General features: G+C 47.8%; 1 protein-coding gene across 4 annotated transcripts in view; it reads right to left on the minus strand.

Moving 5' to 3' along the window:
* Window positions 1-13,363, minus strand: part of ST7 (suppression of tumorigenicity 7) — a 94,928-nt gene that overhangs the window by 46,871 nt on the left and 34,694 nt on the right. For 3 of the 4 annotated variants that reach the window (XM_078876465.1, XM_078876468.1, XM_078876466.1), the window contains exons 6-8: window positions 10,121-10,213; window positions 5,067-5,145; window positions 4,330-4,392 (exon numbers count right to left, since the gene is read on the minus strand). In XM_078876465.1, the coding sequence (XP_078732591.1) occupies window positions 4,330-4,392; window positions 5,067-5,145; window positions 10,121-10,213 (235 nt within the window). The remainder of the gene's footprint in view (window positions 1-4,329; window positions 4,393-5,066; window positions 5,146-10,120; window positions 10,214-13,363) is intronic. The other variant, XM_078876467.1, reaches the window with a different exon arrangement.

Consider the following 13,363-nt stretch of genomic DNA (forward strand, 5'->3'; position numbering starts at 1 on the left):
CTTCACTGTGGACATTAAAGAACCCGGGAAATAATTCGCAAGAGGAGGCTGCCGCTGTGCATCGGCGCCACCTTCAAAATCCTACATTTAAATAAATAAAAGATTACCGCAACTTAATTGGGAGTAAATACAGCAATCATCATCCCCCCTACTGTGAAAACTTGGCAGGACCCTCCTGAGTCATGAGACTCAGCGAGGCATTGCTGGGTAAAGTGGAATGATAACAATAATAACACAAAAAGCAACGTGCTCATCCCACTGGCATAAAGTTGGTAACGGCATTTTGCAATCGCGTGAGTCATGAAAACCACCGATTACTCCTGCGTGGCGGTGCCCATCAATCCGACACAACACCCAGGATGTTATTGTTTGACTCAGACTAAGTAGAATCTTATCTCCATCCATGAGCCGCCGAAACTGGACATCTGCGGAAAATTTGCTTCATAGCTCGTCGGATTCCTCCGGTCTAAATAAATATTCTATTTCTTTTTTTGGGTCGGGACACACGACAGTTGTTTCATGCCAAAAAATCTAGTCATGAACCCCCCCCCACAACACTGACAAGATTGTCACGTTTACAATGCATCTACGTAGAACTTCTTTCGCGCCGTACGTAGTCAACCGTGCTAATCGGAGGTGCGGGGGTGAAGACAATAAACTATGGGTCTCGTGTGAGTTTATAGCAGAGGTCGCAACCGGGTACCCGATACCCGACTACCCTACCCGATACCCGACTACCCGTACCCGGCCAGGTACGGGTACCCGTTTGCGACCCTGGTGCGGCCGGGTACAGGTAGGCCGTGAGTCACTGGTGAGTAGCCGTTTGTCACTCATTTCGGGTAGGGTACGGGTAGGGAACGACCCTGGTGCGGCCGGGTATGGGTAAGGAATCAAAACCCGTTTGTGACCTCTGGTTTATAGGTCTCCGGACGAGTAGTCTATGTACGTAGGTTGAACTTCTTTCGCACTGCACGTAGCCAACCGTGCTAATCGGAAGTGTGGAGGGAAACACACCAAAACTAAACACAAGAAGCGGTTCTAAAGAAATGCGTTTTCAATATAGATGATTTAGAAGTGCATAGCTCCAGTGGCTTCTTAATATCGGAAGGAAGAGCGTTCCAGACGGCCGCAGAAGTACATTTGAAAGCTTGCGATGGGGTGACCACCTTTGTTCGACGGGCAGCCAAAACGGCCCACTGATATTATTTGTAGGTGGAAACGATCCCGCTGAACTGAATGGCAACTCAACAAATTATGATTCACCGTTACATAATGACACTCGCCTTGAGTTACTGGTACGAGTGTATGAATATGTAAGCTCAAAACTGGAGTATGAATCCGCGTTGAAGCTGCGCACAACCTTCGTGCCTTACGAGCAACGGCGCAAGAACGGGAAAGAAACACCACGTTTACGAATTTAACAACGGAGTAGGCTTTCGCGACCAATATTTTTCACAATCAAGGTTTTTGATTCAGATCACGTAAGTATAAATGTGTCGTAACCCTCCCAACCACCCGACAGCATCGTCGGGCAAATCGCCTGATGATGCTGGATGTAATTACCAGCGAAACGTCGCACTACTCAAATTGTAAAAGTTGTGGATTTACTCTCCAACACACCGGTGGGCTGAAGTAGTCTACTACACTACACACTACACTATACATTACCATATACACTACCCTATACACTATACACTACACTATACACTACGCTATACACTAAACTACACTATACACTACACTAAACACTACACTATACACTACACACTACACTATACTAGTAAACTAATTTGGCGCGTTTTGTTTACGTGATATAAACCAAAAAACCTTCATTATGAACGTTTACGAATGCTTAATCCGTTTAACACGTAGGCTTTGGCGACCAGTATCATCCATAAGAGCTTTTTTTGGGTTAGATCGCGTAAATATATAAATGTGTCGTTAAAACCCGCCATCACCGGACACAGCCAACTAATAAAGGTTGTCAAGTAAACGTTGACGCGATCTAACCCCAAAAAACCTCTCTTATGGATGCTTCATCCGTTTACAAAGTAGCTAATCGGGCTTACGAAAGTCCGATGCGTATATATATCAAAGAAAGCGCCGCGTTGCCAACAACCACCGTCCCCCCCCCGTACTGCCATGGACCACCACCGCCCCCTTCTGGGCGCATTGCGACGCACAGCCTCACGACACGTGGGAGCACGTTCATAATGCGGAAAATCCTCGACTTACGCGCACTCGACTTACGAACTTCCTCGAGATACGAACAAACCCGTTCCGCATGTCCAGTCGCCCGTTCGGACTGAGAATCGTAAGTTCAACCGCCGCGCAATAGAGGGCGGTGGTGGCATCTACATCTGCAGAACGTGAAGAACCAGTGGCATCTGCATCTGTAGAACACGAAGAACCAGTGGCATCTACATCTGTAGAACACGAAGAACCAGTGGCATCTATATCTGTAGAACACGAAGAACCAGTGGCATCTACATCTGCAGAACGTGAAGAACCAGTGGCATCTACATCTGCAGACTGTGAAGAATCAGTGGAATTTACATCTGCAGAACGTGAAAAACCAGTGGCATCTACATCTGTAGAACACGAAGAACCAGTGGCATCTACATCTAGAGGAGATGATACAACCTGGAGAGAACAAAGCGCGTGAGGGAACAACGCTCGATCCCCATGCGGATGGAAACAGACGGCGGTTTTTCCCTCCCTCTACATTTAGCAGCACGCGTTCAGATCATTTGGCTGCTTCTATAAATTGCACTATCACGCGTGGCCAGATTGCCTCTGATAACGAGCTAGGTAGCTAAGGTGTTTCCTTTGACATCGACAAGATCTGTAAGTCCCAGGCGATCCGCAGACCAAGGGAATGAACCGTGGATTAGAGGGGAGATGGATGAGAGGCGTTTCACTGCAATATGGAATAGCGAGTGTGTGCTTTCTCAGCAGCAACAGCAGCAGAACAGGAAGCAACAATGTGCTGATAGGTTTACGAAGCGCTCAGTGTGTTTAGAATGTCATCAAATATCTCACGAGCTGTGAGAGGGTAATCTAATAAAAAACTGACAGCATGCTGCATTCATCCAGCAGTGGATCGATCATTGTACTTAAGCACGAGCAGTCAATCTCCCTACGATCATTGCCACGTCCACTTCTGGCAGGAGAGCGCTTAACTCGACGAAGCAAAGACGACGCACACGTTTGCTTTACTGGAGAGGTTTTACCACTCTAGCCCAAGGTAAAGGCTTCAGACCCTGCAACACTTTACTAACAATCAGCGTGCATTCCGTCGACACTTGCCGAAGATGACGCGAAACCGAAGCCCGCTATTTTTAAATCCTTTATATTAAGTTCACTTGCTTGCGCGCTTACGACCGTGCAAATCTTTCGGTCGTTTTTTAACCCACTCCCCGTGATCCAATCGAGCTGACATTTTGCACACAGACTCGTTGTGCGTGACAATTTATTTTCGTGAAAAAAAATCTCCAAAATTTTCCGCTTTTTAGGAAAAAAAAGAATTTCACATTTAATTTAAAATACCAATGTGATGAAAATGAAACTCTTACTCAAGAAAAACAGAAATGAATAATAAAATAAAACCGATGCCACACATATAAAGGATTTATAGTGAAAAACTTTGTTTTTACGGGTAAATTTTTTCTCTTCGAGAGAGAGGACGCTGCACCACAGCGGAGTAACGGGAGAGCATCACCGGCAGTCTCGGTCGAGAGCAAGCCGGTTCCAACTCCATCGCCCGGACGCGGCAATCCAAGCAAATGAAGGGGGCATTGTCCACCGGGCAGTATAAATGGGTAACATTAATGCTGCCTGGTGGTCGATCAGCAGATCGTGTGTGGTGGGGTAAAGTGTGGGTACGGCCACCTTTTCCTCGACGTCCGGGCCAGCGTGTAAGAGAAGGCTTATCTGTTTTGTTCCTGAGAGTAAACTAAACGACAAACTATTGTTTTATTTGACCAGGTAAGGCCCACTGAGCTATATAGCTCTTTTGCAGAAGCGACCTGGTCACAAATTACAGCTCAACGTAGAGGCTTATCATCATGTGGAGCGGCGAAATATTCTGAACGCATGTCGATTTTAAATGTGGAGGGAAAAACCGGAGGACCCGGAGAAAAATCCACGCGACCACGGGGAGAGCGGGACACACAAACTCCAAATATACAGCAGCAGGCGTCAGGGTCTGGATCGAACCCACGACCACTTGCATACCAGGCGTAGTTGTTAAAATCTCGCAACCGTGGCACCCCACGTACATGCATGACCTTACCTTATCAGTGTGTACACGCGCGATCAATAACCTACCTGCTCCAATTGGTGTTTTCCGGTCCAGTTTTAGTGGCAGCTGTCTTTGTTCCACCCACCGATCTATGGCAAGTGGAACAAGACAAAGAGACTCAATGAGGCCCTTCAGAGATGATGCTCTACGCGCGAGCGTTGAATACCTGCAAAGTGGGCAAAGCAACCACTCCCGGTTGTCTCGCCCGAGTCTTAACCTCTCATCGCACTCCCATCTCCATCTCATGACTTTAACGCATCTCTGCCAATATTCCTCAAGTGCCCTGTATACTCGTTCTCTGCAAACGTCGACGTCTTTTTGTCACTGTTAGGTTGCTGTCGCCGCTCTGCTCACGCGGAGCCACGGATCTGCTGTTTAAAGTAGCCGGGCAACTGGCTAAAACGGGAACTACCTGTGCTCCAAGCCAAATAAAACTCAAACTTTGGCGTGCACGCAGCAACTCGGCACCCACGTGCACCCACGTGCGCCCACGTGTGCCCACGTGCGACCACTAGTGCCCACAACTGTGCCCACCTGAGCCCACGTGTGTTCACACCTGTGCCCACACCTGTGCCCACCTTGTGCCCACCTGTGCCCACCTTGTGCCCACCTTTGTCCACCTGTGCCCACACCTGTGCCCACCTTGTGCCCACCTTTGTCCACCTGTGCCCACACCTGTGCCCACCTTGTGCCCACGTGTGTCAACCTGCGCCCACCTGCGCAAGTGCGGGCACGGTGCGGGTGGAGCGTGCACGTGGCTTACTCGTTATTGAGTTCCAGCGCCTGGTGAGCGGCTTTAATCCGGGCCTGGGGGTTCCTCTCGCGCCACGCCTTCTGCATGGCTGCAGCACACAGGAAGAGGACGGAGGGGGGGGGGGCACGGTGTGTCTGCATTAGCAAGGCCCGGTGTAATCGGGACAATCCTATATCTTAATCGCCGCGTGCAACACGCTTGTCTATATACGATGGCGGCAACGCGCACTCCAGAATGCAACAAGAAGCTCGTGACGCAAACGCAAACACGATAAGTCTTAGCCCACAGTGCATAACGCCAGCACCCCAAATTTAAGAAAATAAACACATTTTGGTGGCGTGCGCACCCCGAATTTATGCCACAGCAGCCAGAGTGCCGTACCTTTGATTAGCACGGTTTAGCGAGGTATGGTGTGCGAAAGACGTTCAATATACATACATAATCATCTCAACGCCCAAACCAACCCAGTTGAGGATATCCACCCGCCACCCAATGCCAATCGCAAGGAGCGGATCAAGTCTACCCATGTGATTCCAACTCAAGCTTGTTCCGGAGTGATCAAAATTGCTTTCTGGATCAGGCCACGTAATGACGTAGCCACATATTTTATTATCGTGCGGAAATTCAAAGCGGCCAAATACTCGAAATGCGTGACGTCGATTCTAAATGTGGAGGGGAAAAACCGGGGGGGGGGGGAATCGGAGAAAAATCGACACCTCCACAGGGAGAACATGCAAACTCAAAATATACAGGCGTCAGGGTCGGGATCGAACCCACAACCTCCTGTGCTGTTTGCCGACAATATTGAACCATGTCCAAGCAGCCCACTGAGCCCCCATCTCCAAAGCAAAGCTACGTTTGGGCACACAGTCCTAGGTCCGTGTAAAAAATAAAACATCTCACAGCAGAATGTAGCGCGACACGCTTCAACGCACTGTAATAACAAACAAAAAGAACATTACAATGTATGCTCAAGTTTATTTTCCTTTCATCGCATGGGACCTTTAAAGTCAGCAGCCCATGATGCCATAACGATGCGCTCAAAATCGTTCCAACACGTGGGTCGAGTGCCCTCTCAAGTACCACGAATATGTTCGTAAAGAGTTGTTATTGTTATAAGCCTGCGATAGACGTAGAATAAAATTCCGATTCTTTAGGCAGCACCCATTCGACCACAGAGAAACAAAATCACTACCAGGACAAACAGCAGCAGCCACTAAGCGGCGGTGACATCACCATAGAGCTTGTGCCAGGCTAGGTGCACACTGAGGCCATGTGAAAGTGTTGGAAGGCCTCGCTGGCAGGAGGACACGGCACAGACGCAAGTGCTATGGCTCGACTGACCGAGATGGACTGGCAGATGCACCACCTGTACTCCCCCCCGCTGTGCCAAGTCGCTGCGTTTTAGCCGCCCGGCGCTCCGTGCTCGCTGATGTTAGCGTCGCTGCCGGTACCACGCACTCCATATGCGCCACAGCGGCCACACACAGCTGCCTTTCCAAATAAGATAATCACCTCGGGCATCCGCAGCGAGAGAAATAGTCCTCGCCAAACGTGTTCGAACGGTGGCCATGCAGCCGACTCAACAGCTTAGCCTCAAGTCAATAACAGAAGTGATTACAGCTTCGGCGAGTCACAGAGACCACCAACCGACATGGATTTGTGCATTTAGAAAACTCGGGCAACGTCAAAACCAGAGCCTCATAAAAGGAACGAGCCAAAAGAAAAAAGACGAATATCGCACGGATAAGGCAAGACCGATCAAAGAGGCGGCCATCTGCAAAGAGACCGCCCCTTGCAAGACAAATGAGTGCGAACCGGGGAGCTGCTGAAGACATCGTTGTGAAATAAAAACTCCGGGGAGGAGCTCCATCGCCCAAACCAAAAAAAAACCTCTTCTTGGTTCTTTCGGTAAAGTCACGTAGAAGGGAAGTAATAAAATAATAAAAATAAAACATAATAAAATAATTCTCACGACGTTTCGGCCACAACGCAATCAGCCGTCCTCAGGTGAAGACCAGGTCAGACGCTGTCTCCCCGACAGACCTGGTCTTCACCTGAGGACGGCTGCTTGCGTTGTGGCCGAAACGTCGTGAGAATGATTTTATTATGTTTTATTATTTTATTACTTCCCTTCTACGTGACTTTACCGAAAGAACCAAGAAGATGAATCCCTGCAGTCACGAAAGCTTTAAATCGAAACAAAAAAAACCTGCTCTGGATGTTCAATCATTTCGGATGGGCTGGGGGGAATGGTAGGATCCGCTTACCGACACACTACGACTACAACAACAATTGAAAAACCTCCCAAGCCGCCCTTATATACGCGCACACACACACACACACGTGCCAAGTTGGGAGCCAGCATCAATTCCGATTAAGATGTCTCCGAGCCTCCCGGATCCAAACGCAAAAAGCACCTCACCCGCCCTTGCAAGTCCCAAGCTGTCAAGGGTCAGGTTATTATCTGGAGATGAGAAGCAGACCGCCTTTCGCGTCGGTAGACTTGCAATGAATCGGCGATTGCTCAAAGCTGGTCCCTCCAAACCAGGGGTACAAAAAAAAAAAGTTTGACATCCAATAGCTCCTGGGCCCTGTCGGGAACGTCTACAACGACCCATTCACCTCCCTCGGTCTTTCTGCAGCGCTTTGAGAATCGGGGAAAGGCAGAAGGCAGGCAAGAGGATTGCCAAATTCATCAGAAGCAGCCCGTGGCCTCGACTGACAACAGGCCCTTTGCTGTTTCTCTTAAGGTCACGAATTGCTTCTCCAGAATCCCCTCGTTCCCAGAACAATATTCCCCATCTCACGATCACTTTCAGAAGAAGGCAAGATGATGACCAGAAAAAAACTGGTACGTCTTTCTTTTTTCTTCACACTCTGTCCTATTATTTCGCCAGGGCACCCCCTTCCAAAATAATAGTGTCGACCCCCACCAACGGTATTTGAGCTGGACCAACAGTCGGAAGGTTACGTGAGAAGAAGCGTCTCTCACAACGCGAGCCTTGCAGCCGCAAGTGCGGAAATCTGACACGAACGTAGTTTTTTGAGCGTGCCAACACACGTGACATTCATAGAAGACGACGTTCTATCACGGCATCTGCATGAATCTTGGTGGAACGGGTGGAATGGTTGCAAATTCTGTGCCTTTGGGGAGCGGTGGCGAAGCGGTTAGCGTGCTGAGCTGCGAACCCGGCGGCCCAAAAGTTCGATTCTCGCTCAAGGCCAACACCATTGACAATTATTTGAACCGGTCCTGGGCCTCCCCTAGGTCGACTGAGCTACGAATGAGTACCCGGTGCAATGTGTAAACATCGCCACTAGGCAGAGAAAGGCGGTCAGACGTGGGGCTTGACCATCCACCCCCTCGTGTGCCTTGCCAGCCTTCATAGGTGCTCGCTAACAGCACTTGCCCCTACAGTCTGTTTGGGCTATACCTTTCGTGACACAGAAATGAATAGGGTCATGGCAATGAGGCCCTAGAAATGAAAACGCTCTGCGGCATTCCGTTGCCATCCATGCCACCCAAACAGATATTCTTGGTTCTTTCGGTAAAGTCACGTAGAAGGGAAATAATAAAATAATAAAACTAAAACCAAAAATATGAATCCCTGCAGTCACGAAAGCTTTAAATCGAAACCCAAACACATGTTTGTTTTAAACGTCTCTCTTTTCTTATTCAAACACCCTTCATATACATTAATACACGTCATACATTATACCAGGCTTGCCACTGGCCAACATGAACCTCGCCTGATTATCCTCATGTAAGGCAGGTTAAAAGTTATCAACTGAAATGCAAAACATTTCATTATAAAGTGTGAATGCAGCATGCGGTCTCATTCTTTGTTCAGTGTCTATGCCTGTAAAGTTGTTCCATTACTGAAATAACCGCATTTGTGGTCTTCCCTAATTAAACTGGCAGATGCCTTAACAAAACAATGTCGATGCTTTCAAAAATTGGCATATGCACCGAAGGCAAAAGTAACTTCCTCGTTCCCTTACGGATTTGCAAACATCACATTAAGCGTGCAACTAACCCCTTATTGCTAACCACAGTAACACTGCAAACGGTGCTAACATTTTCGAGATCCGAATCTGGGAAGGTTCCACACATTTCTCTATATTCACAAATGTAGACCAGTAACCTCCACTAAGTGTGAATGGAGTTTGTGGTCTCGTTTTTTAGAATTGTCTATGCCCCTGCAGTTGTTCCATCATTGAAATAATCGCATTTGTGTTCTGCCCAAATAAAACTGGCAGATGCCCTAATAAATTTAGTAGATGCTTCAAAACAATTGGCATGTGCACCGAACGCAAACGCAACTTCCACGTTTGCTTAGGGATTTGCAAACATCACATTAAGCATGCAACTAACCCCTTGTTGCAAACCACAGTTACTGTACATTCTAAACGACGCTAACATTTTGAGATCCGAATATCGGAAGGCTCGACACATTTTTCTCTATTCACAAATATACACCGGTAACATCCACTGAAGAGTCCAATACTCCAATTCGGATTTGTCTTTTTTTTACCACGCACTTCTGCATCTTAAATTTCGATTTAAAGCTTTCGTGACTGCAGGGATTCATCTTCTTGGTTCTTTCGGTAAAGTCACGTAGAAGGGAAATAATAAAAGAAAAAAAATACAAAATAGAATAAAATAATATAATAAGATGTTTTATTTTTTATTTATTTTATTTTATTATTTCCCTTCTACGTGACTTTACCGAAAGAACCAAGAAGATTCTGCATCTTAATCACTGCCACGCGCGCGCAAAAAGCGTGGACCGAGTAACGCAGTGCTTTGGCACGCCATCGGCCCAAAGGCATTAAGTGAAGTTGATTAAAAGCATCGGCCGAGCGGGTCACGGCTCGAATAGCAGTGGCGACGTTTACGTTTATTAACAAGGGATGTGGTTCAGTAACGACGAGTGAAGAACGGAACGTCGACGCCGGCCGCGCTGTGTTTATAAACAAATGGAGAGTAACAACGGTGGTTGATTGGCGATCGCCAATCCGGGCCAGATGCATTCAAGCGAGGCCGTGTCCAGTCTGACCTTGCCAATCGCCCTTGGGGACAGGGGAAGAGGTAGAACTGCAAACTGAAGACTTCGCGTCCGGGGAACAATGATTGTGTCCATTGCCAGAGCCTGAGGGTCATACATATGGGTTCAAAGTTCAAGACGGGCGTGTAAAATAAGGGGGAGGGGAGCGCAGCCGTCCACAATCAGAGTGTAACATTCAACATTTTTAATAGACGTCAAAGTATAAAAAGTCTGAGCATTTCTCACCGCGCGCTCTTACGGGTGCAGTCCATCACGAGTGCGCGCTAATCACGCGTTGTAAACTCTTTGGAACAACAACGGTTTGATTCTCCTGCAGAGGTTTGAGGTTCGAATCCAACGGGTTGACCCCGATTAATGCTGTGGCGTGTATTAACCGCGACAATGCGAAGCGGTGGGCGTTAAAGATCCCACCACCCCCCCCCGACATGATTCTGAAGGATCGGTAATTAACAGACGGAGGATTTTTGCAAGCCGCTGATCGTGTTTGTTTGTGATCGCGTGCAGTGTGAAGAGTGGCCCGGCTGGTAAGACTAAAACAGTGGATTGATCTACCACAGCGCAGTGTTGCAGTTTGAAATCATGGTTATTGCATTTATTTTATACTATCTTAAGGTTTTGTTGCTGTTGTCGCTGCAACCAAATTAATCGGTAGAGAACTACTCATATAAATTCAAGTCGGTAATTGCCGGTGTATTCAAGGTATCGTAAGTCAAAAAAGCTCTCTCTGAAGTCAGTCAACACGTCCTGCATTCCATACCTCTTACTGGACTTCTGCCCTAAATAGCTACTTGCATATCATGCTGTTACATAACAAACCTCTCGGCTCCAACCTCACCATATTTAATGAAGTTCAAAGTTAAGCAATCAGGTTGAGCGACGGATCCAGCGATCGCCAATTTACCCGAGTAACTCAGTCGCTGGATCAGCAGTCGCCTCCTAGTCACTCTTCTATCGCTGCCACAACCACGGAGTCACCGTCGTTACAAATTAACTTCACTCACTGGCTCCTCCTCCTCCCTACGCAGAGTACTCGGCCTATCAGACGGACTATCGTCTCATCCGCGCCGTGTTCCACAACCACCGGCACGCATTGCGTGGGTTATCGACGCTGCTCCTTGTGCCTCCTCTCCTTGCCGCAGCTCGAGAGCGGGACCTCCCTCCCGTCGTCTCTGCCAGAGCTCTCTCCCAGTTGCCGTGCTCAACTCAAGAGACGTGGTCAACTCGTATCCGTGGCAACTTCCGCCGCGCTTGCGTTTGTCGCCGGCCGCTCGACATTTTGGGCCTAGTTTGGGCCTTTCGGGCCTGTGCCCGGCAACTTAATGCCGTGTGTTGGTATAACTGAACTACAAAAAAACTAAAATAATTATTTTTCATTTATTTTACCAGGTAAAGGCATCTAAGATATATAGTTCCTTTTGAGAAGCGACCTGGCCACAAATGATAGCTGAGTGGGGGGGGGGGGTGGTGGTGTATTGGGGTGAGTTGGGGGGGGTGTATTGGGGTGAGTAGGGGGGGCGGTAGATTGGGGTGAGTGGGGGGTGAGTGGGGGGTGAGTAGAGGGAGGGGGGGTGGTGGATTGGGGTGAGTTGGGGGGGGAGTTGTGGATTGGGGTGAGTGGGGGGGCGGTTGATTGGGGTGAGTAGAGGGGCGGTGGATTGGGGTGAGTTGGGGGGGGTGGTGGATTGGGGTGAGTGGGGGGTGAGTGGGGGAAGGGGGTGCGCGTCTCTCTGCTCGTGAAACTGAGCGTCTTCTCGTCCGTGGAGAGGGACGCTGCGTCGCGGTGTCAACCGTCACGGGAGAACGCACAGCGGCAGCATCTGGCGTTCGCTAAAGCCTCTAAACTAGCAGTCACAACCAGGCAGCATCGGTGTATCCGAAACATCCACTGCTGCTGTAAGATACCTAGCTTGAGTTCTAAGTACTAGGGTTGCAGCGATATCGATGGGATGCGATATCAATTTTCACGACGGGATGATTATCGCAACGTCGGTCTCAAGTATCTGTGTCGTTGTTTATCGCAGGCTTGTTGCACGGTTTTTGTGCCGTTCGCTGCCTCCCCGTGCAAATAAAAACCGCTTAATATCTCTTCAACTGCAGCTCACTCAACGTTAAGCCCCTGCCGGCTATCCATTCATTACAACTTGCGATCGTCATTTCCTTGTTATTTCTCTATTCATCTTACATTTTTTTTACTTGAAGTGAGTGTCGGGTTTGTTTTTGTTCCATCTGTGTTACGGGACTGGCTAGTCGATGTTGCGGCATTGTGGGATTGCACTTGCATGAATGACGCTATGTAAAATGTTTTTATTATTATTGTTACAATCGACAACACTGGGCGAAGACCCAGGACACGCTGGTGGGACGATGTTGCTCCGCTGGCCTGGGAATGCTTGGGAATTCCTAGGAAAAGCTAAAGTCTACGTATAGTAGTGTATAGTGTATAGTAGTGCAGTGTATATTCACTTTTTTATTTACAAATCATCAAATGAAGAGGTTAAAGTGCCATTCTTGGACAACTTTAATGAGCGAATTTGATGTGTCAGCGAGTAGAAAATGTCATACAAACTAAATGAACCACTAAGGCCTTGATATCGCAACACTTAGCAAGACAGACGATACGATTTTTCACAGATCGTATATTGCGCAATGTGTCACCGTACAAGCATATCATGGCAACCCTACAAATTAGAGACTCACTCCTGCCCAAACTGTGACGCCTCATCGAGACTAGCTGTGCTGTAATTCAGCAGACACTCTTCACAATTACAGTACAACCCCTGTTAACGACTAATCACTTAACGACGGGCCTCCATAGAGCCCAATGTGTAGTATCTAGTAGTGTATAGTGTAGTGTATAGTAGTGTAGTGTATAGTGTAGTGTAGAGTGTAGTGTATAGTGTAGTATATAGTAGTGTATAGTAGTGTAGTGTATAGTGTATAGTAGTGTAGTGTATAGTGTAGTGTATAGTGTAGTATATTGTAGTGTATAGTGTAGTGTATAGTGTAGTGTATAGTAGACGGGCCTCCATACAGCCCAATGTGTTAACATACCGACCATCCCCCGGTTAACGACGTGCTGTTGTAGGTACAGTAAATATTAATTGATGCATTGATGAACCGTCTTTATTCTAATAGTATGTGTTTATACTCTTTGATTATTTCGGTGAAGTCACGTACCTATGAAAACTTCAAATCAGTATGCGTTTAGAATGTTGTTAGCGTCTTTATGTATGA

This window comes from Lampetra fluviatilis, chromosome 44 (genome assembly GCF_964198595.1).
Source record: "Lampetra fluviatilis chromosome 44, kcLamFluv1.1, whole genome shotgun sequence".
Lineage (NCBI taxonomy): Eukaryota > Metazoa > Chordata > Hyperoartia > Petromyzontiformes > Petromyzontidae > Lampetra > Lampetra fluviatilis.